The sequence below is a fragment of the Sminthopsis crassicaudata genome, chromosome 4, assembly GCF_048593235.1.
Source record: "Sminthopsis crassicaudata isolate SCR6 chromosome 4, ASM4859323v1, whole genome shotgun sequence".
NCBI lineage: Eukaryota > Metazoa > Chordata > Mammalia > Dasyuromorphia > Dasyuridae > Sminthopsis > Sminthopsis crassicaudata.
Genome location: NC_133620.1, coordinates 395,584,156 through 395,609,835, shown reverse-complemented (window position 1 = coordinate 395,609,835; position 25,680 = coordinate 395,584,156). Strand labels below are relative to the sequence as shown.

Genomic DNA, 25,680 nt, shown 5'->3' with positions numbered 1-25,680 from the left:
GGCATTACATCCTGCTAAAGGGTAGCATCAATAATGAAGCAGTATCAATATTAAACATATAGGCACCAAGTGGTGCAGCATCTAAATTCTTAAAAGAGAAATTAAGAGAGCTCCAAGAAGAAATAGATAGCAAAACTATAATAGTGGTAGATCTCAACCTTGCACTCTCAGAATTAGATAAATCAAACCACAAAATAAATAAGAAAGAAGTCAAAGAGGTAAATAGAATACTAGAAAAGTTTGATATGATAGATCTTTGGCGAAAGCTAAATGGAGACAGAAAGGAGTATACTTTCTTCTCAGCAGTTCATGGAACCTATACAAAAATTGATCATATACTAGGGCATAAAAACCTCAAAATCAAATGCAGTAAGGCAGAAATAGTAAATGCATCCTTTTCAGACCACAATGCAATTAAAATTACATTTAATAAAAAGCCAGGGGAAAATAGACCCAAAAATAATTGGAAACTAAATAATCTTATACTAAAGAATGATTAGGTAAAACAGCAAATCATAGACATAATTAATAACTTCACCCAAGAAAATGACAATAATGAGACATCATACCAAAATGTGTGGGATACAGCCAAAGCACTAATAAGGGGAAGTTTTATATCTCTACAGGCCTACTTGCAAAAAATAGAGAAAGAGAGGGCCAACGAATTGGGCTTACAACTAAAATTGCTAGAAAAGGAACAAATTAAAAACCCCCAGACAAACACAAAACTTGAAATTCAAAAAATAAAAGGTGAGATTAATAAAATTGAAAGCAAAAAAACTATTGAATTAATTAATAAAACTAAGAATTGGTTCTATGAAAAAACCAACAAAATAGACAAACCTTTAGTAAACCTGACTAAAAAAAGGAAAGAGAAAAAGCAAATTGTTAGTCTTGAAAATGAAAAGGGTGAACTCACCACTAATGAAGAGGAAATTAGAACAATAGTTAGGAGCTACTTTGCTCAACTTTATGCCGATAAATTCGATAACTTAAATGAAATGGAAGAATACTTTCAAAAATATAGCTTGCCCAGATTAACAAGTAAGTAGTCTAAATAGTCCCATCTCAGAAAAAGAAATAAAACAAGCTATTAACCAACTTCCTAAGAAAAAGTCCCCAGGACCAGATGGATTTACATGTGAATTCTACCAAACATTTAAAGAATAACTAACTCCAATGCTATGTAAACTGTTTGAAAAAATAGGGATTGAAGGAGTCCTACCAAATTCCTTCTATGACACAGACGTGGTACTGATACCTAAACCAGGTAGATCGAAAACTGAGAAAGAAAACTATAGACCAATTTCCTTAATGAATATTGATGCTAAAATCTTAAATAAGATATTAGCAAATAAACTTCAGAAAATCACCCCCAGGATAATACACTATGACCAAGTGGGATTTATACCAGGAATGCAGAGCTGGTTTAATATAATTGACCATATTAATAATCAAATTAATAAAAACCATATGATCATCTCAATAGATGCAGAAAAAGCATTTGATAAAATCCAACATCCATTCCTACTAAAAATGCTTGAGAGTATAGGAATAAATGGACTATTCCTTAAAATAATAGCAAGCATATATTTAAAACCTTCAGTAAACATCATATGGAATGGCAAAAAGATCACAAACTGCTTGCTTTCTCTTCCGTGATGGAATGAACAGCCCCCTTTCTACCCGCCTCTTGGTTCACTGGAGTTTCTGACTCTTGCCAGACAGGGTTTTCTACCCTTCTGTTCCAAGAAGTCTTTTGGCACCCTGGTTATGGCCCTGCAGTTGGATAAATAGCTGATCCAAGTTATCTTCTATGATACTAGTCTCAAAAAATTAGCAATATTTCCATATATTCTAAGCTTCTAAACTCTCCTTGATACTATTTATTTTTCAACCAGTATCATTTCATGGAGTAGGAATTTTGTTGATGTTTAAAAAAAAAAAAAATCACTTTTTCCTAATCCTAAAAATGGACAAGTGGAAGAGAATAAAAAAGCCAAGCCTGAAATCATGAAGACCTGGATTCAAGTTCAACCTCTGTCCATGATGGCTGGGTGACTATGACCAACTAACTTCTTAGTGCTTGGGTTCCCCTCTAAGATTCTGTTACAGACAAGATGATCAACTGAACAAATGAAGCGAACACTTCCATAATCAGAATTCCTCACAACAATAAAATAACAGGTATGGGTCCCCCTCCCTGCCCAATCAAAAAAAAAAAAAAAAAATCATCAAAATTGTATCCTCTCCAATCTTGATCAATGTCACAAGTAGTTAAGAGTGTGTTCATTGTATTCAGGTAAAATTCTCAGGTTCCCAGCTCCCTCACTCATAGAACAGGAAAATTGGGCACAATCCTGTCCAGCTTTAAAGTTCAATACATGTCATCAATAGCGTTACATGATGGAGGACATTCACCCTTTTTCACATCTCTCTGAGAGGAGGTATTACTAGTCAATAAGCTTAGGATATCTAATATGAAACTTATTAAGTACACAAAAATTCATGTGAAATGGTCAATCATCAAAGTAAACCAAGTGCACAGTATTGAGTATCATAATTTTAAAGCTAGAAAGAACCATGAGACAAAAAGGTGATCTACATAGCATGTATAAGCAGGGTATAGTATACTAAATAGGTTTTTAAAAGGAACCATTTTAAAGAGAACTAAGAGTATAACAACTGAAGAGGTAACTTAATTACTATGATTAACAAAAATCAAATCTCAACATTATTGAAAAAATTTATTTCAGGAAAGAAGAAATAATTTTAAAGTTTTCTTTTTCTTTCTTTCTTTCTTTTTTTTTTTTTTTCCCTGAGGCTGGAGTTAAGTGACTTGCCCAGGGTCACACAGTTAGGAGGTGTTAAGTGTCTGAGATCACATTTGAACTCGGGTCCTCCTGAGTTCAGGGCTGGTGCTGTATCCACTGCGCCACCTAGCTGCCCCTAAAGTTTTCTTAAGTTACATGTATTTTCTTAACACTTCCCTCCTTCTATGTATAGGGCAGCTAGATGGTGCAGTGGATAGAGCACCAGCCCTGTCAGGAGGATCTGAGTTCAAATCCAGTCTCAGATACAACATGTCCTAGATACGTGATTCTGGACAAATCACTTAACCCCAATTGCCATGCAACAACAACAACAAAAAAGAAAGAACATTTCTGCATACAAGATTTTGATGTCAGGTTTATTTTGGTATTAACTTTTCCTTTCCCAATAAAATTGTCTAAAATGGTATATATCATAAAGAATACTTGACTAAGAATCAGAAAGTCTTGGTTTGAGTCTTGGCCCTCGATTTACAATCTATATGACATTCCGCAAGTCATACTAGCATTATTGGACATGTTTCCAAACTTATAAAAATTAAAAAGTTAGATTACATGACTTCTAACGTCCTTTCCCACTCTAATTCCATGACCTGATGATAGCATGTAAAAAAATCATGCTATGATTGGCTTGCAATACATTAATTCAACACTAGATGGTACCATAATATAAGATATTGAAGTACAGAATGCAATTCATTTCATGGAACAATAGCAATTTGCTTTAGGATTAAGTTAAATTTTATGTAATTTAACTTTCATAACATTGTAATGAAGCAGATTCCTTTTCTACACATATTATAAATCCCTTCACAACATACTCTAAAACTTACACACTCTAAAAAGAAAATAAAACCGTACACATATACACGTGCACACACGCGTATATGCACATATAAGCACGTAATACCTACTCTTCTAAATAATTTTTCAATACTGTAGCTCTTAGTGATGATTTACTAGAAATTTTTTTAAAGACTTGAGAAAATTCTCCAAAGGATAAAAAGAAATGGACAGAAAAACAGAAATCCATTGTGTAAATGGTGGCCATAGAGAGTACAATGACAGAAGAATCACAGAAGAAAATATCTAAAGAAAAAACAAGCTACTAGTAAGGCTGCCCCTTAGTCTCTGCTCCACTTACCTTGGTTTTCTCAAAGTTGGCTTCTTCTGTCATCAGGACAGCCTGTTTCACTTGCTCATAGGCATTGGATTCCATTTGCTGCATCTCTGACAAAGTCTTCCTTACTGTAACTAGCGCAGACATTAATTCATCTCTTTCCCTATCAGGAAAAGGAAAAATCCAGAGCAATAAACAATGAAGCATGAATATATTCTAAACATCACAATAGAGAAGAAATGAGAATTTAGATGCCAGCTTGACACATCTTTAAATGTCCCTAAAGAGAGAGAGAGTAGTAGATTAAAATTTTTTGAAAAAAAGCTGGAGTATTCAGTATTCATTGCAGAACGGTATCCAGGCATGACAATAAACTGTTATGTAGTAAGACTAGGATAAAGCTGCAAATTGAGTCTTAAGGAAATTAGAAGATATTAATCTAATTTGAAAAGGGCTAGGGGTAGCGGGAGGTAGGGTGGATTTGGGGATAGAAAAAAAAATAATGGGAAAACAGAGGCTATTCCTGATAAAGGAAGATAAGTATGTAGGAGGTAGTAGGTAGGAGTAAAACTGGTTTACTGTACGTTGCTTTTTCATTTGCTTGAAATCCATTCATCATTTCCTTTCCACAAAATACTATTTTCTTTCCCCTAAATTCAAATATGCTCCCCTTCCTACTCAAAGACCTTCTTCTTCAAGATAGCAAGACTGAATTACTATGGTCACTCACTAGTACAAGGGATGTTAAAGAAAAGCAAATATTTAAAACAGTCACTACCCTTATCCCATAGGAAACAGGCTTGCATTTTCTTCTTAAATGCTTTTCTTTTTCATTCTTGCCATATTCTGACTCTTGATGAGACGGGTTCCCTCCTAATGACATAGCCCTCTTGGCCACCTTTTCTAGCACTGCCTGTGTTTTCTGTCATTCCCTCTGCCTCTCTGAGGTGGAAAAGTTGGGAAATCTTTTGTTCCATTACCATTCAACAACCTGTCCTCCTCAATCCCTCTCTATCCTGCAATCAAGATTCTAGTAGACATTGCCTAGTGACCTTATACCTTTTCCTTTCTTCCATGAGTTTAGTGCCTGGATCAAAGCCATCTCCCCCTCTCCCCCAGTCTCCCAACCTCTGTCTTCATGGTAGAGGATTTGAATATATAGATAGATAGATAGATAGATAGATAGATAGATAGATAGATATTCCCTAACACACATGAATCTCAGTTTCTCACATCTTATTCAAGATCTTCTCTTTATTCTACTACTTCAGCCACAAAAGTCATGTCCTTGATCTTTCCAGGTATACAAATGTACCACTTTCATATTTATGAACGCTGAAATTTTTTTCCCTCCACTGCTCAGTTTTTTCCCCCAGGATAATTCTCCTATACTACTTAGACTCTCCTCCCTTCCCCACTGACCTCTTGGTAAACCATTTCACAATATCCTTTTCTCTACAGTTCTCTGCCCCAAGATTGAAGATCTTACCCTGCTAAACCTTACCTTAGATCATTTCCAAATTCCTCTGCCTTTGCTCTTATATATGTGCTGCTGAAAGCAGTTACAGAAAAACCTCAGGACTCTGTTGAGTCCATTACAAATTTATGTTATACAACCTCCAGTAAGAGTTCACTATGGGAAGGCAATCCTTTTACACACCCCTTCCCCAAATAAATTCACAATCCCAACTCACTGTAGACAATCTTCCAAATCTCATCTCTCTTCAAACCTCCCATAACTCTCAGCTGAGAGTGTTATCTTATATTTTACTGAAAAGACTTGGATCATTTCCAGAGAACTTCCTCTTCTTACCTCCTCTTCATTTCATAATATTCAGATGCCTTCTGCCACTGTCTCCTCTTTCACGTTGTATTGTAAGAAGAAGCCTTTTCCTTACTAAGGATTTTGCCTTAGTGATCCTATTACAATCTGTCTTCTCCAGTAAATTGCTGGCCCACCTCCAACTCATAATCCCTACTCTCACTTATCTTTAATCTCTCCCTATGTTATTTACCAAAAACATGCCAATGAGTTCCCCCATTCTAAAAATAATAATAATTAAATCTTGATCCATCTATCTCTGATAGCTATCATCTATATCTCTTCTGCCTTTGGGGTTAAACTCCATAAGAGACATTCTATAATAGTCAACCATTTATTAAGTGCTTACTAAGTGCAAAAAATTGTGCTACAAAGAAAGGTAACATTGAATGCAACAGATTGAATCCTAGAGAGTAGAAACTAATGAGAGAGAGAAGTGAAAACTACTACAGATACAACATGATCAACAATGATCAATTAGAAGGAGGAAATGAATTAGAATTAAGAGATTAGAAAAGGCTTCCTATAGAAAGTGGAATTTTAGTTGGGATTTGAAGAAAGCCAGGTGGTGAAATTAGCAAGGAGAATATTTTAGACTTAGAGGACAGTTAGTGAAAATGCCCGAATTTAGAAAAACACCAAGGAATCCAGTGTTACCAGATCTCTCAGAGTTTACACTGGAGATATATGTAAGCATTCTGGAAAGGTTTTTGGGAAATGGGTGGTTATAAAAGGCTTTGAACACCAAACAAAAGACATTATGCTTGATCTTGGAGGCCACAGGAAGCTGCTAGAGTTTACTGAGTGGGGAATAGGGTAACATAGGCAGACATGTTATGGGCCAGAACTTGAAACAAGGTACTAAAGTCAGTGGAAGTAATAGAGACAATAACTCTTAATTTAGCATGGTTCATTATAATTGATTTAATCGTACAAGGAGATATTATGGGCCAGTACCTTGAAACAAGGTACTAAGTGGAATTGAGGAGACAATGGTTAAATCTAGTTTAGCATTGATTTAATCCTACAACAAATAACGGTTTCCTAGTGATATAATGATTGGTGTATACTCAGTGTGGGACATATAAGGAGGAGCTGTCACAGCCAGAAAGGACAAGCACACTAGAAGCTCTTGGAGGCTGAGACATATTCATTCCATCATCCACCTTTGTACTGGCTGGAGGCTAAGCACAACCCTTGGAATTCAGGGAGATTCAGAAGCCAAGAAGGAGGCAGGAGCTCAAGCTCATGTAACCAAGCCTAGACTGAAAGGCTTTCCAGAAAGCTGCCCAGCCCCAGGATCTGGACTATAAGAAAGCTAAGCAGGCTGCAGGAAAGGAGACAAGACTTGGAAAGAGACAATAAAGATTTGGACCTTAATCCCTGGCTACATTTATGGTAATTACTGAACTGAAAAGAAGGCTTCCTCCAGAGACCCCATGAAAACCCCAACAAGAGAATATTTATTACATTTCAAAAAATATTACACAGACATATTTTAGGAAAATCTAAATTTTGTTAGCTGAGTGAAGGATGGGCTGGAGAGGGAAGAGACCTTGGGCAGGGAGCTAATAGCAGATTATTTTATTGATCCAAGTACAAGGTGATGAGGGCCTTTACAAAGATGGTGACAGTATCAGGAGGGAAGGGATATATAAGAAGTTAGAAAAGTAAAGCCATCAGGCTTCAGCAAAATATTGGATATGAAGAGTGAAAGGGATAATTCCAGGATGACACATAGATTCTGAGCCTGCAAGACTAGGTCAGAATATAATTGCCTTCCATAATAGGAAAAAATAGGAAAAAAGGGTCTCATGGTGGGGCAGATAACTTCAGTTTTGGACATGTGGAATGTAAGATGTCCAAAGTATATCCCACACTCTTTTCTCTGCCTTCATTCTTCTTCATCTCTTTGAACCCTCTGATGTTGTTGATCACTCTCTTTATCCTAATGCTCTCTTCTGTCTGGATTTTTGGAGACATTACTCTCTCCTGGGGGTTCTTCTACATATCTGACTATTCTTGCTTGCTCAATCTCCTTTGCTGGATCTTCACACAGGAAAAACTCTATCTCTGGGTTATCCTACAGGGTTCTGTCCTGCGCCCTCTTTTCTTCTCCCCTGATACTGATTCACCTGGTTATCTCCTCAGTTCCAATGGATTCAGTTATTATCTCAATTCTGCTAAATTTCAAATCACTTGGTTTAGCCCTAACCTCTCTCCCCCAGCTTAACTCCAGTCTCATATTTCCAATAGCTTATGGACCAACATCTACTATTTCATCCAGGGCCATCTCCAATTGTCTTGTTCTATGTTTTGCCACTGGATACAGATGGTTGTGGAGGGGAAAGTGAGGCAAGTGATCTTACTCAGCCCTCCCTCATTTAACTTCACTTTCATATCATGGCAACACCTCTCTGATGCCAGGGTCCTCATAAAGAATGAAGAACAACAATAACTGGACATCTAAACTGAAAGTCCTCAACATGCTCCCAAATGTGTTCATTCTCTTCTTCATTACCTACTTCCTAATTGATGTTACTTTTCTGCTCCCAGGGACCCAAGTTCACAGACTAACTGCTTCCCTAGACTCTTTACTCTCACCTTTCACATTCAATCATTTGCCAGAATTGTTGACTTTATCTCCTAAACATCTATTTCATACTTCTACTTCTCTCTCCTGACTGCCAGAATCAACTCACACCTGAGCTATTATCAAGAGCCTTCTAGTGGCTCCTCTTGCCACTGCTGCTGCTAGGGGGATAATGTGAACCCACTACTCAATAAATTCCACTGGCTTCCTATTGTCCTAGGGATTAAATACAAAATAATCTGGCTTTAGAATCCCTGCATAACTTAGACCCACTCTCCACATCCCAAGTCTTCTTGACACATTACACTCAATCCCTGCCGTGTATTCGGAAATCCAGTGATATTGGCTTATTTGCTTTTCCCCAAACAAAACAACTCCATCTTTTGGTTCTGGATATTTTAATGGCCTCATGCCTAGATTGTTTTTCATTCCTATCTCTAACTTCTGACTTCCCTGGCTTCAGGTTCCACCTAAAATTTCATCTTCTATAGAAAGCCTTTCCTAAGTCCTTTTAATTCAAGTTCCTTTCTTTTGTTGATTATTTCCAATTTATACTGGATATATTATAATATATCCAATTATATGTAATATAAATATATTATCCAATATATACATGTTTGCTTATACATGTAGTTCTTTACTGTAGAGGCATGGAACTCTGAAAAGGTATACTTGAATCAAGGGCAACAAGGTATAACAGGTATAACTTATAGTTAAGCACCTACTCAATGTGAGATAATGGTTCCCTACTTGATGTGATGGTGATGTAATGGTTGCACAATGCTCAGTGTGTTGTAGTGATGTAATCATACTGAGGTATTTGAGGGAGTCTCAGACAGAAGACTCTTTCAGCCATAGATACAGAGAAGATTTCAGGCTCCAGACTCCAGCCTTGAGGTAGCCCTCCTGCCTTCACTCCTCCATTAAGACCAAGGACTCAGGCTGATCCTGAGGTCCTCCAGAGAGCTAGTCCAGACATTACATTTTGATGTCCAACGTGGGTGCCTAGAAACGGTTTGGCCACCAAAATGTAATGTCCGGACTAGCTCTCCGGAGGACCTCAGGATCAGTCTGAGTCCTTGGTCTTAGAGGAGGAGTGAAGACTTTACATGAGCTCCTTGAGATGAGGGTCTATTTTCACTCTTTTTTTTTTGTATTCCTAGTGCCTGGCACATTGTTGGCAGTTGGGTAAATATTCACTCATTGACTGATATGAGAATAAGTTATCAAAACTAATATAATTTGGGTCATTGTTCATCAACTCTTAACATAATGTTCACAAGCCCACTAAAATGAAAACTGTTCCAGGAGGGGGTATAGAAAGTCTAAGGAGAAAGTAGATAACTAATTTCCAGGATGTTATAAAGGGGATTTCTGTTCTGTTATCTGTTATTCTAAATGATGTCAAAGATCCTTTCCAACTCTTAAGATACTATGAAATATTTATCAAAGGTATGAGTGAAATAAATGCCAAAATGTCTCAGAACAAAACCTAGGTAGAGTGGGATCTCGGAGCTTGATAAATTCTACATTCTTTGAATAAAAAGATTCCAAGATAATTTGGTTACACAAGATAATGGTTCACAAGTGGCCATTGGGCAAAAAGGAGAGCTGAAGAATTTAATCAATAAGTTGTACAAAAGAAAAAAACACATCTTAAACAAGGTGTTATTGACTAAGGAAAATGCTAAAATTGCCCAGAAATTCCCAATACAGAAAGTGTTTTAAAAGTCATTTAAAGGCAGAATAAGGAATGGACTTATAAATCCAATGTGTGTTTCTCTATAGGTTTTGGACTATTGTGAGACCTCCAATTTTAAAACTGTGGTTTTAAATTCAATTGGAATAACCGTTTACAGTTTAAAATTTGGCAATAAAAAGAAAAGTGCCTGCCAAGAAGCAACTTTAATTTTTCCTATTTTAGCTGGCTTAAAGAGAAAACTGAAGGTAGAATTTGGGTTTGTTGTTTTAATTCAAAGGTAGTACTGAAAAAATTTTTTAACATCAAATAGTTTTAAAATTTTGAGATATCTATAATTATAAAACACTAGTTTCATAGAACTTCAACTGCAAGTCATATAATACATGTGGGAACTTTTTCAAAGAGTAAAAATATGATACAGCTGACTTAAACAAAGAGTCATTTGTGATGTTAGATTAAATTACACTGCCTTTCTTGGGCCCAAGTTTAGAGTATTTCCCGTTGGAATTTCTTCACATAGGCAGGTTTTAAATGAAATTAATTTTGGTTAAATTTCAAAAAGAGAAAAAGGAGACAGCAAGAGACAATTACATAATTGCTATAATCCAAGTCAGAAAAACTAGATTCAATGCCATGACATTTAGGGCAACTTATTTAACATTTTTGTGCCTCAGTTTCCTCATCTCTAAAATGGATAACTTAATATTTTGCTAACTACAGACCTTAAAATATTATTAAAATGTAAACTTATTATTAAAACAAATGATATATGTATATGTATATCTAGGGGAGGGGATGAAGGGAAGGAGGAAAGGGAAAAATTTGGAACAAAGTTTTGCAAGGGTCAATGTGGAAAAATTACTCATGCATATGTTTTGTAAATAAAAAGCTTTAATAAAAATAAAGTAAAATAAATGATATAAAAGAACTATTAGTTCAAGTTAAATTTCATCAATAATGTAATTAAAATTATATCTATACCTGCAAATGACTCCTATAACCTGAAACAATGCTAAATTGCATTTCAGGTATCTAATTAAGAAATTATTTCACTGGGGGGCAGCTAGGTGGCACAGTGGATAGAGTACCATCCCTGAAGTCAGGAGGACCAACATTCAAATCTGACCTCTGACCTCAGACACTTAACACTTCCTAGCTGTGTGACCCTGGAGCAAGTCACTTAACTCCAATTGCCTCAGCATATTAAAAAACAAAACAAAACAAAACAAAACAAAAAAAAAATAAAAAAAAAAATAAGGAAAGAAAGAAATTACTTCACTGAAGAAAATAAAAGTATTTTATCATCTGATACCAAAATTGATACCCTGAATCAAAGTTCAAGCATGTTTGAATAGTTTAGTTCAGGCTCAAAGTTCTAAAACTCATTGAGAATATTAATGATTATACAATTAACTTATTATTTAGTTCTTAAGCATAACAGATTATAATAATGACAACATTTTAAACAGCTGCTCTCTAAGTGCATGTTGACAAGTGAAAAAATTGTTAATCAACTGAAATTGGAAAACTTCATTTTTTTATTCACAGTTTGCAAAAAACAAACAAATATATTACCTTCCATCTTTGGAGAAGCTACATAGTCTAATACAAAAAACACAACACTTGGAATCAAAATTCCCTGGCTTTATTCCCAACTTTTCTTTTTACTAGATGGGTTCAAATCATTTCAATTTCTTAAGCCTCAATTTTCCCATCTGTCATATGGAGATAACAGCACCTGTTCTACTTAGCACACATTTTTTTTTTTTCCCCCTCTGTGAGTCAAATAAGGCAATGTATAGGAAAATGTTTTATTAAAAAATAAAGTACTACTGTAGTAAAATGATTTATTAATATTACTTAAGATCAAGAAAAAAACACAGATGTGCCCAAAGAAAAAGGAAGTGATGTAAAAGTATTAAACCCTAGTTCATAATAGAGCAAAGCCAAGATGGTGAGAAAAGGCTATGACTGCTCTGAGCTCTTTTCAAACTCTTCCAAACACTTTTGGATATACCACAAAACAATTTCTAGAGCAATAGGATCCAGAAAGGGCAGAGCAAAATAATTTTTCATCAAAAAAAAAACAAAAAAAACAAAAAAAACTTAGGCCAGCAGGAAAGGTCTGTTGTACCTGGGTGGGAGATTATAAGCTAATGTATCTAATTAGTTTATATGATAGCAGCATGAAAAGAGAGAAACCCAAAGCACCATGCCATTGATTAATGTACTTTGTGTTGTGGGAAAAAAATAAAATTCATTAACTAATTATTTAAATCATGTTCACTGTAAATTCATAGGATGTACTTTTTGCCTAATGGATTAAAATCATCTCTCTCCCACATACAACTGTTAGGATTACTGGGTGAGAACTCAGTAAAAGAAGCTCGCTACATACAACTATATACAGAAAAAACTTGATGTATTGTTAATACTATATCCATTACAATCCAATAATGAACCAGAAACTATGAGCTATCCACTGGAAGACAGAAAACAATTTTCTAATTAAAGTCTTTTCAACATATAAAGTTTGGTGGGATGGTGAGAATAAGGTTGGATTTGGATAAAAATGAACTGTTTTCAAATTCTGCTTCTTCCACTTACTATTTAATTTATCCTAGGCAAGTCACTTACCCCCTACTAGGCCTCAGCTTTACTATTTGTGCAATAAGGATATTAAACTAGGTGATCTAAAGTCCTTCTGTGATTCAATGATCCCCATCTTCCATGCTAGATAGAAAAGTCACTGTTCTCAAGCAGCTTATATACTATGAAACAACATGGTCACATAGACCAAATACAGAATATATGCAAAGTAAAAAAGATCACTAGAGATTCTAAGAGGTGGGAAGGAGATGATAGCCCTTACAATGTTCAGAAGTAGAAGAAGCAGTATTACATAAGAGGCACAAAAATGTTTGATTGTTACATAGAGTTTATGAAGGGATATATTACATAATAAACCTGGAAAGATATTCTAAGGTAAGATAGTTAAAAGGCTTCAAATGACAAATAAATAGAGTAAGAAAACTAATGGAATTTTTTTAAGCAGGAGAATGAAATGGTCAAACTTGTATTTTAAAAACAATTTTGGTAGGTACATGGATGATGGAGGGAAAAGGAAAGAGACAAGAGGATACAGAGAGATGAGTCTGGAAGCTATTAGAATAGAATATTACTAGGGCCTAAACTAAGGTAATTATAAGAAGAAAAAAAGAACAAATGGGAAAAAAAATGTTATGGAGGTACAGAATCAATACAACTTGATAACTCATTAGATACTGGAAGTAGAGTGAAAAGGCTAATGACACAAAGATTGTGAATTTAAGGAATGAAAGACTGGTAATGCTCCTAACAGAACCAGAGGTGTTAAGGTACAGGTCTAGAAAGGAAAATATGATAATGAGTTGTGTGAGAAACAAGTTCAGTTTGAGATTCCTACTTGACATCCATTGGGAAATGTCCAGTAGGCAGTTGGTGATGTGGGAAAATGATTAAAACTGGATATTTTAATTTAGGAGTCATCTGCATAGCAATTGAAATATAAACACAGGAGATTATCTGTAACGTGCTGTTGTCTCCAGAAGCTGTCTACAAAGTCTACAAAAGACCATGGAAACACTAAAGTACTACGAACTGCATATAGTTACAGAAAAAATTCAAAGACATGCTCCTTTTCAATATTTAGGATATGAAGTATATCCTAAGACACTCACAGTACAAAAGCTTTCTTTAAGAACAGAGAAGTTGAACACCTTAAATGATTTCCAAAAATTAATAGGAGATAGCCAATGGATGCATCCAGTGTTAGGCTTAACTACCAATCAACTGCAACCTCTATATGACATTTTAAGGGGAGACAGTGCTTTAAATTCACCATCCCAGCTTACAAAAAAAGCACAAGAGGCTTTGAGAGAAGTTGAACTGGCTTTATCCAATGTAGTTGAAAGAGTCACTCAAAAACCCTTGGAAATACCAGTTTTTGCTACAAAAGAGGCACTCACAGCAGTCCTTCATCAAGGAGACAGTGTGATTGAGTGGGTGAACCTCCCAGCACAACCAGAACAAAGCCTTACTCCTTACCCAGTGCTTGTGGCTAGGATTTTATTAAAGGTTATTAAGAGAGTAATACAATTATCTGGAATAAGTCCTGAAAAAAATATACACATTCTATACTAACGCACAAATTAATGTATGCTGTGAGACCATCCCAGAATGGCAAATTTTATTGGCCACTGCTCCAAATTTTGCACTTGGGTCTCCATTAAAGATAACCCGGATACTACATAATTGGCGATGGATTTTTGAAGAAAAGATTTCTAAGGTTCCTCTTAAAGGACCAACAATCTTTACAGATGCCTCCAAAGAAAATATTTGTGCTGTATACTCTCATGATTTAACCATAAAGAGAGTAGTCAGGACTCCTTTTCAATCTACTCAACAGAATTAATTATTTGCTATCATGCTAGCTCTTACTTATTACCCTGGAGATGTAAATGTAATTACTGATTCAGCCTATTCAGTAGGTGTAGTACAAAGAATTGCCACAGCCCAAATAAAATTTGCAGCCTCTAATATTTATCAGCTCTTTAAGGAACTTCAAGAGCAAGTGAGAAAACATCCAGGCAAGATTTATATATTGCATGTCCACTCACATAGTAGACTTCCAGGTCCTATTTTTGATGGAAATTCAAAGGCAGATAGCCTTCTAACCATGTTAGCCAGTAGTCCTTTATTTCAGGAAGCACAAGAATCTCATTCTAAATATCATCAGGCTGCTTGAGCTTTACATTTACAATTTGGAATCACAAGAGAGGAAGCTAGGAGCATAGTAAAAAGCTGTACAGCTTGTCTTCCTTTCCATGCTCCTACACTGCCTCCAGGGAAGAATCCTCGTGGTTTAAGACCCAATGAAATCTGGCAAATGGATGTGACCCACTATAAATCTTTTGGTCGTCTGTCCATGTGGTAGTAGATACCTTTTCAGGATTCATTTTTGCAGTGCCAACCAGCCCGAGTGGTCACTGAATTCCTTATCCAAGCATTTGCAATTATGGGTGTGCCACAAGAAATAAAAACAGATAATGGACCTGCATATAATTCTAAACATTTTGCGCACTTCTGTGAGTAGTATAAGATATTATACATTACTGGAATACCTTTTAAACCGCAAGGTCAGGCAATAGTAGAGAGAAGAAACAGAGACATTAAGACACTCCTCCAAAAACAAAAGAAAGGGGGAGCCACAGGTAGCCCTAGAGAACTTCTAAATTTAGTTCTCTATACCATTAATTTTCTAATTTTTGACAAAGATGCACTGGCTCCGGCAGACAGGTTTTATAACCCACCAGAAGGGCAGTGTCCAGTGTGAGAAGCTCCACTGTCTTTAGATAATCACCAGGTGATGTGGAGACCCCCAGAAAGTGGTGAATGGAAGGGACCAGATAGGTTAACTGCCTGGGGGAAAGGGTTTGCTTGTATTTCTTCAGATGGAGAAGGAATCAGATGGGTGCCAACGAGTCGTATTCGCCTTGTCCATCGTAGAGAGACAGAAAAAGAGAAAGACCTCAAAACAAAGGAGAAAATCTAAGAAACATCTGACACTGAAAGAGCATGGCTAATAAGAAGACTGTTAAAGAACTTTAAAAACCAGCAGGAATCAATGGACTTCCTAACACAAGATGAGACTAATGGTCAATGGACTTATGGACATTTATAAATTCTCAATTTATGATTATTTGATCATGTTATTTGTTACATACTTCTAGCATGTATTATGTTACTATATTACTATGTGTTTATATAATCTATGTAATTATGTGTAATGCCTCCCATATTGATGGATTTATGTTTCAAGGTCATGACCACCCTATGTTCTAAATCAAAAGAAAGGGGGAGATGTTAGGTTCTTACTAAGTGCTAATGAGATAATGAGATATTAGGTTCTTACTAAGTGCTAAGTGCTAAGTCGGTACTTGACAATTTTCTAGTTCCGGCCTTTTCTGGGAGTTTGACTTGTGAATTTCTGGGGAAGAGCTTGCATGCTTAGGAGGAGCAAGTTCATTGGTTGAAGTAATTCTTCCCAGAAGCCCTTGCATTATCCCATGCCTATTCTCTGGGAGGATAAAAGAGGGTAGCTCTCGAGGAAAAGTGAGTCTCTGCTCTAGACCAGACTTGAGGCAGCTCTCTGCAGGAAGGGAAATCACTTCTCTGGACCAGAGTTAACGGCAACTGTCTGGAGACAACGGTTCTCTACAGGAAGAAGAATCTGTCCGAGAGATTTGAGTTGACACAGCAGATCTTCTCCCAGACAGCGATCGGCAGCTTCTGGAGATAGCAGCACGTTACAATTATCCACAAAGACATAATAGAAAGAAAAGCCCAATACAGAATTTTATACTATGCCCTTTGTCAAGGGGAAGTACACATGGCTGATGTCCCAGCATAGGAAAATAAGGGGTGATCAAAGAGTAAGAAAGAGAACCAAGACAGCAATGTCACAAAAATGCAAAGAGAAGAAAGGAGTGAACTTTGTCAAATAATGTAAGGAAAATCAAGGATAAAGACTAAGAAGAGATCCTTGTACTTTGCCACTAAAAGATCATTACCAATCTTGAATAGAAGGGTTCAGAGGAAGGATGAAGTTGGAAGCCAAATCAGAAAGTGTCATCAAGTGAGTAAAAAGAGAGAAGTAGAGGCAACAAGTGACCGAAATATATATGATCAGAATTTACTTACCTGTGCATGTGATAAAGAAGAAAACTTATTTGTTAGCATTCTTAGAAGGTGCTAAGTCACTGGAATAGACAGAGACAATAATTATCTAATTTAGCATGGTTGATCTGATACTAACAAGGAGATGTTATGGACCAGAACTTGAAACAAGGTACTGAGTGGAATTGAGGAGACAATGGTTAAATCTAATTTAGCATTGATTTAATCCTACTAACCTAATGATTTCTTAGTGATGAAATGATTGACATGCACTCAATGTGCAGCATATAAACAAGAAGCTCTCAGGGCCAAAGAGGACTTCGGGAGATTCAGAGTCAAGATTCATTCCAACTTCCACATTTGTGCTGGCTGGAGACATTGGGAGGAAGAGAGGCTGAAGCTGGCTGGAGACTGAAGGACAAACCTTTGGACTTGGAGACATTTGGAGGGAGCTCTTGAAACCAAGGAGAAAGATAGCCTCTATTAAAGCTAATCGGGCCCAGGAAAAGATTCAGGACTTTGAAGGACACAATAAAGGATCTGAACTCCTGGCTGAATTTGGGATTATTGAACTGAACTGAAAAGAAGGCTGCTCCCAGAAGCTTCCCAAGAAACCTGCTCCAAGAGAACATTTATATTTTAAAGAAGAGAACATCACACTTATTTCCATAGTTTTAAAAATATTCTTTAATTTTCTTCTCAAAACACATTTAAAACTAATTAATTTCTTTCCAATAATCCAATGATCAAATGCCTTTTAAGATGCTAATTTAAAACCAGAGTAGTGCTCTATCCATGGAGAAAAGAACTCTAAATAACTTTTTAAAAATTTTTCAATAGTGTTTTATTTTCCAAATACATGAAAAGACAATTTTCAACATTTGTTTTTGTAAGACTTTGTGTTCCAAATTTTTCTTCCTTACCTTTCCTCTCCCCAAAACAACAAGTAATCTGACATAGATATTTCATATTATCATGTCATATGTGCAATTTTTAAAAACATATTTCGGTATTTGTCATAGATCCCTCTTATTTGGCCAATGAGATCACTAAATAAAATAGTATGGTGGGAGAAGAAAAGACAGTTCAAAACAAAGCTCTAAGAGATATTCCCATTGTGTAACCTGTGTAAATCTATTACCATAAAAGTCCAAAACCAGCCAATACTTCATGAAAAGGAACAATAGAGTAGAATACATTTTTCATGCTATGATGAGAAATGAATGAGAGAGGAAAAGGGCTCATGGAAAACTTAAGATGAAACCAGAGAGGAGACCAGAAAAAAGGGAACAAGCCTGTCAAGATTTTGTGAGCACCATTTTCTCCATTAACCACAATGAAACCATGAAATCTGGAGTAGTCACTGATTTTAAAATCACATAGTTTTCAAAATTAGAAAAAAAAAAAAAAAAGATGTTAATATGCCTACATATATACTTACGTAGTCAATCTTTCAATGGTCTGGATGTGAGAATTGGTATGAGTTTGAGCAAGGACAGCTTCATGTTGAGAACATTTTAAGCAAAGACCACCAACACAGTTAGAAGCTGAAAGGGCAGATTCTTGATGCCTTAATTTCTTCTTGAGTTCTTCGCACATGTTCTGAGACTCAGACAAGTCTTTGCTAAAAAGAAGAAAACAGAAGATAAATCTTATAAATAAACCAATTTCAATATATGTAGCTTCATTTATATGGAATTTTTCCAAAAACAAATGCTAATTTCTTTACTTGTTAAATGGAAACATCTTGGATGAAGGAAATCTTTTTTCCCCCCCACTGAGGTAATTGGGTTAAGTGACTTGCCCAGGGTCACACAGCTAGGAAGTGTTAAACGTCGGAGCCCAAATTTGAACTCAGATCCTCCTAACTTTAGGGCTGGTGCTCTATCCACTGTGTCACCTAACTGTCCCCAAGGAAATCCTTTTAAACAACAATCCAACCAATATCAATTTTTTAAAAAGCCTTATGAAGCAATAAAGCTCAAAGGCTGAAAAAAATACTATAAATGTAATAAAGAACTCAAACTAACAAAAAGTTTGAATTTCTATAAAAGGAAATATTTTCATTTAATTTCCACTGAGAAAAATGCAGTGTTTTTCCAATAAGAGTGGTCTAAAAATCTAAAACCTTTCGTTTGCCAGTATAATAATGGTAAATGTATATCATTTGACAATAGAAAACAAGTCACAAGGTTTTAGAATTGTACAAGTTACAATTCCAAACATACAATACAAATTTGAGGCAAAATGAAGAAACTTATGCATATTTATAAAAATTCACCTTTTGGACTGGTGCATTCTTGTTGAAGTTTTTAGTCTATAAAATTTTAAACTGAAATTTGAAAAATATAGAGACAGTTTAGAACCTCTGAAATCAAATTACTGAATTATTTTGAGAAATGTCATTTCAAAAAACATAATACTTCTACCACCAGCAAACAATTTTTTGGCATATGTTAAAGTTTGCGATATTTGTTATTCCTGAATTTGCATTATATCTTTAGTTTTTTTAATAGATAGTTTAAATATAAATTATTTCACTTTACCTCAGTGTCTTGACTTGAGATTCTAATATTTCATTCTTTTCTTCATAAATAAGTTTTAACCTTTCCTTTAAAAAAGAAAAGAATATACATTAATATTTTTCCATGATCATATATTCTCACAGTGTTGGTTAACTCAAATTCAATTATCAAAAATGAATCTAATCATCTCTTCTACCCATCCAAAAAACCCTCCCCCCCAAAACCCTTTTTGGAAAGGAAATCTTTCCTTCTCCAACCCCTTTTATTATTCTGAAGTAAGTATTTTTTAAAACTGCATAAGCTGCTGCCATTTCTGTTACTCAAAGGATGAAATGATGAAGAACTATTCCTCAAGTCCTATTTCTGACATTTACAAAGAACTGAGTAAATATGCCCCTCCATAAACAATGTGGGAGAAGCATTTCATTAGATTTGCCAGAGCAACAAGCCTCCTTCCAATTTCTGCTTCTCTATATATCAAGGCTAGCTGCTCCTTGAAGTATTGTGACTCTAAAATATAAAAAAAAAAAAAAAAATTAAAAATCATTTTTTAAAAGAAAGCTAGCTTCACTAGGGGTGAATCTAGAACAAGAGCAGTTTCTCACTTAAAAGGTTCTTGAATGTTCAACAATGGTTACTGGAATAGTTTACAAACTAAACGTATTCAACAAGTTTAATGAAAGAATTATAAATGAAACGTATGAATATTAGTTAATACATACATTCTTACAAAAATTAATATTACATTTTGAACAATGAAACTCATATTTGTCATTAATAAATACATGGCAATATTCCTCACTTGGCTTAATTATTCACCACAAACCAACAATTTTTTCCTTAATTAGTTTTATTTCTTGCTAATTTTATATCATATTTTCATCATTTCTAATCAATTGTGCTAGGTATATAAAATAAAAAAGAGCCAAGAAACCCTGCTTTATCAATTAACAAAAAATAAAGAAAAATCAAACTATTTGGCATCAAAAGACATACATTTGAATTTGGGTTTATACTATGGACAAGTTATATGACCTGAGATAAGCAAATTAAGTAAAGCCTGTTTCCCCATTTGTAAGATAACATTTGTATTTCAAACTATATAAGACTGTAGTATTTATGGGAACAATAAATAGAAATGACAGAAAGGTATTTTAATACCTTGTAAAATTAGTGTGATTTAAATGTTGAACAGCAATCACTGTGTCTACCATAAGTTTGATATGTTCCATAAATTGGAAGAAAAATTAGAATTCTAGAGTTTTTATTTAAGGACAATCAAGCTTAGCTTAACTGAGAGTTAGTCTGTTTCTAATTAGGCAAAAATGTTGTATATGAAAACAGTATAATTTAAATAATTATCTTTTTGCTGGAGAACACTAATAAGCTCAAGAGAGGTAGGAGCTTTGTGTATTGCTGATTAATTCTGATTATCAGGGAGAAACTTGTCCTTGCCATAAGTCCTTGCATTGTTCTAGCTTTATTTTGGCTTTTATTTGGTTTATTTACTTTAGGTAGGGTTGGTCAAAATTATGATGTTAAAGCCTTCTAGAGGAAGGTAATTCAATGATTTGAATAGTTAGAAGAGAGAGAGTGTGTGGAATGTTGTGCCACAGTTCTCTTTGAATGTCCTGATCCAGTTTCCCTAATTGTCCTATTCAGTTACTCTGCCCTAGGTTATAACCATTCCCTCTTAATGTTTGATGGGATAAAGTTCGTTATCCATTTTAGACATCATTAGAATATCAGGAGCCTCTCCAGTACTTCCCTCCATTATGCCTGCCTCCATTATATCATCCTCCTCCTAGGTTCCTCCCCCCCATTAGGTCATCCCCATCCAGGTACCTCCCCCATTATGTCATTTTTCTTGTTACTCTATAAAAGAATCTTATCAGACAATCAGTGCTGGATTCTTTGAGACAATAGTCTCCTTCAGCCCTGGGACCAAACCATGGATCCATTTGGTCCCAGTAAATCTCTCCCATTTAATAAATTCTGTATTGGATACTCTCTAATCTCTATCTTGCTCAGTTTCTTCAGCATTACAGTAGGATAGCAGGGAGGAGAGAGTAGGATAATATACTTCTGGTCAGGTAACCTAGATTCAATTCTTACCTCCAACTATTCCTTACTATATGACTCTGGCCAAGTTAATATAGAAATATAAATTGTTATCATGCTTCTTCTAAGTACAAACATTTTTGAACTGAGGATAAAAATATGTAGATAACAAGAAATGAAAACCCAAGGAAATAGTGGAAAAGGTCAGACAGCAATCTCTGCCCCTAATAGTGTTCTGCCTCAGTTTCCCTAAATTGTTCTGCCTTAGTCTCTCTAGTGGTAAACCCCCTTACTGGCCATTTGGACTGAGATTATTAGGGCTGGAAGCCCTGACCACTAACATTCCAAAGAATCATAAATTGCAGATGGTTCCTGGTCCTCCCAACTTATCATATGATCCTTCCTCAACCTTTCAAAACCAAATTTATGGTCCTTTCCTGGAAGTTCCTGCTCACCATTGCTCTACCCATACCTTGCCTTTGTTTCCCTGACTGCTGGAGCCCTATAAGAGTCTCTCGCTCCCTGCTAGATGCTTTGAGACAAGAATCCAATCCAGCTGGCTGGGGTCAACATGGATTCTATTTTGCCCCCTGTCCAATTTCTCTGCCTAGAGCCTCTTATAAAATATTAAAAACTGTCTAATCTCTATCTTGCCTCAGCTTCTCCAGCATTATGACTGCACATTCTCTTGTGAATAACTGACTTCCTAAGATTTGGAGAGTAAACTTGTAGGAATAATTGCAGGGCTGCTCTCAGATATCTGAAAAATCTTAGGAAATAGAACTACATAACACAGAAAGACAAATGTCCTTATTTTCAAAGAAAAGAGGATAGAATATGAAAACTCTAGGTCAGTACACTTGATTCTCATTCACAAAAAATTCTAAGACTAAATGGTTTGTGAGTGGTTCTAATAATGGGCTTATAAATAATTTGTGAGCCCATGAAAATGAAAGCAGAGATCACTTAATTCTATCAGGCTTTCACTACTCTGTCCTGGTCTGACCTGAAGGCCTGTGAGGGGGAGAGGAATGTCTTTCCCTTACTCCCTCCACCAGTCCCTAATCCAGCTTGCCTTGTCCCAATAGGCCTGAAACAGCATTCCATCATGTAGTTTCAATGTTTAATTTGCCTGAGCTTCTCTCCCCATAGGTATCTGCCCCTACTCCCAGTTACATCCTTAGTACTGCCTAATGAGACCTGAGAGTACTACATACAGAGACCAGATCTTTAGAGTTAGTGAAAACCTACCTGAGCAGATTCCATGATCACTAACAATTCTCTACTGCATCACTTTAGTAATTCTCAACTCCCTGCTGTCGCTATTCAAACTCTTTTTACCACCCTTTCACCAGCTCATTGGAATGTGTGATCCATACTTAAATTTATATTCATCCTCAATATTTTCCTTCTTGACTTCCATCATCGAGTTCTCCCTGAAACCTGGCTTCTTCTCAGAACTCTTTTCAGCACTAGCTTCTTTTACCCAGGGCCATCTCCAATCATTCATATCTCTATCTGGCCACTGAACCCAGAGAGCTCTGGAGGAGAAAAGGAGGCAGGTGACCTTGCACAGCCTTCCCTCACTTCAATCCAATTCACCTACATGTCACAGCATCCCCTCCCTGATGTCATGGTCCTGTTTGAGAAGGAAGGACAAACAACAATTCAAGATCTGGCCCTGCCAAGTCTCAGCTTTGGATTGTTCCCATCATCTGCTATCCTCTCCTGTTCATGGGCTACTGTTGATTAAAGCCAGAGAACATCAAAAAACTATGTTAACTGGGGCCACCACCAATTTATGTCACATAACTCAACTGGATCTTCACTATGACAAGGTAATCCTTTTACACCTTCCTAATTGATTTTCTATCCTACTCAACACAATTTTTCTAAATCTTTTCATTTATCCTCAAACTTCTCATGGCTTCTCATCCCCTCACTATTTCCATTTATAACCTTGCCTCATATTTCAGTGAAAAAATGTTAAGCCATTTGCCAAGAACACCAATCTTTCTTCAAGTCCTGCCCTGCCAAAGCTTAGCACTCAGATGCCTTCTCTCATTTATTCCCTTTATTTCTGTCTATATGAAGTAGTATCCCCTCTCTCCTTTCCAAGAAAATCCCTCTACATGTTTAAGTGACTCCATCCCACCCTAATTTTTTCAAGATTGCCCACTCTATCATCCCCAATTTTTTTATATCTTCAATGCCTATTTGTCTGTTGACTATTTCCGTACAATCCATAAACATACTGAGGTCTCCTACATCCTTAAAAAACCTTGATTTGATCCATCCATCCCTATTAGTTATCACCCTATATTTCTCTGCCTTCTCTAGATAACTCCTTGAGAAGTTTGTCTAGAATGAGCCACTCTACTTTCTGTTCCTTCTCTTTACAAATCTCCATAGGCCAGCTTCTGACTTTATCATTCAATTGAAATTGCTCCCTCTAAGTTACTAATGATCTCATAATACTCCATATTAAGACTAACCTGTCTTTTCTTAATCCTTGTCCTCCTCGATCTTTCAGCAACTTTTGATATTAATGATCATTTTCTTCTACTTGTTACTCTCCTTCTCTCTAGATTTTTGTGACTATTTTATCCTGGTTCTCTTATTTGCCTGACTTTTCTTTCCCATTCTCCTTTGTTGGATCCTCATGGTGGCCATGCTTGCTAAAACTGGGTTTTGTCCTGGGCTCTCTTCTCTATACCATTTTACCTAGTGATCTCATGGTTCTTAAATCTACTTAATCTAAAGCCAGCCTCTCTGCTGACCTCCAGATATCCCAAACTGAATGTCCTACAGACATCTTAAACTCAGCATATCCTAAATTGAACTCATTATCTTTTCCCCTATGCCATATCTTCTTCCTATCTTTGCTATTACTGTTAAGGACAGCATCATCCTCTTAGTGCCCTGTCCCCCAAAATATTCTGTAACCCATGACCTTACACTGACTTTTTATTCTCAGCTATCCCCCATACCTACAATTTTCTCTCTCCTCTTCTCTACTTCCTATATTTCTTGGCTTCTTTCAAGAACTAGTTAAAATTCAATATATCACAGGAATCTTTTCCCCATTTCTCTTGGATTCCCCAATTTATTCTCTCACTCCTTCCTCTGCCTGTCTTCTCTGTCCCTCTCCCTCCTCTCCTCTTCCCCTCTGTCCCTCTTTCTCCCCTTCTTCTGTCCCCCCTCCCCCCTCTTCCGTTCCCCCTCTCTCTTCTGTCCCTCTCTTTTCTCCTCTTCTCTCCCTCTCTCCCCCTCCCCTTGTCTGTCTGTCTGTCTGTCTGTCTGTCTGTCTCTCTCTCTCTCTCTCTCTCCCTCTCCTCCTCTCTTTCTCCCCCCCTCTCTCCCCCTCTTCTGTTCCTCTCTCTCTCTCCTTCTCCTCTTTCCCTCTCTTCTCTGTCCCTCTCTTTCTCTCCTTTCTGTCCCTCTTCCCCCCCCCTCTCCCCCTTCTGTCCCTCTCTCTCTCCCTTTCTGTCCCTCTTTCTCTCTTTTCTGTCCCTCTCTCCCCCCTATTCTGTCCCTCTCTCCCCACTTTCTGTTCCTCTCTCCTTCTGTCCCTGTCTCTCCACCTTCTCCCTTTATACTCTCTCTCTCCCGTCTTTTACACACATATTTGCATGTTGTCTTTTTTATACTATGAGTTCTTAGAGATTAAAAACTGTTTTGATTTTTTAAAATTTGACTTTGTCTCTCATGGTAGGCACTCTTAAATAAAAGTTTGTTGATTTAATAGCCAGCAAAGGTTTGTAAAAGACAGGTCACATGAAAATAACCTCATTTCTTTCTTTGGCAAAGTAACTAGAAAATCACATCATGGGTATTCTGTATCTATAGTATATCTATACTGAATGCTCTCTGACATGCTAACCATGTCATATATTTGATATTCCCAAAACCCATAAATAAGTTTACTGCTGTATGTTCCCAAGCCTATATTGCTGGGATTTCAGCAAAACATATGAAAAAGTATTTTATACTATATTGGTTAAAAGGAAAGAAGATTTAGGTTAGTATTGTATTATAATACTATGTTTAGGAGGATATGGAACTGGATATGATAGATACTAAAGAGTAATAATATCAATGTGGAGTGAGGTATTTAGTGAGATGTCTTAAAGAACTGTCCTTGGCCCTATTTATTCTGTTCTATATTTTCATCAATAGTGGGAATGAAGAAATGGACAACAAGCTATTTAAAACTGCAGATGATGTGAAGATGGAGAGAAAAATAATGGATAAAAGTTTCATGATTCAAAAAGATTTCAATAGACTAGAATGATAAGCTGAATCACTT

General features: G+C 36.2%; 1 protein-coding gene across 1 annotated transcript in view; it reads right to left on the bottom strand.

The window, feature by feature from the left end:
- SDCCAG8 (SHH signaling and ciliogenesis regulator SDCCAG8) overlaps positions 1-25,680 on the bottom strand; it is a 246,686-nt gene that overhangs the window by 181,865 nt on the left and 39,141 nt on the right. The window contains 3 exon segments of the mRNA XM_074262533.1: positions 3,976-4,114; positions 18,227-18,409; positions 19,332-19,396. Of these exon segments, the coding sequence (XP_074118634.1) occupies positions 3,976-4,114; positions 18,227-18,409; positions 19,332-19,396 (387 nt within the window).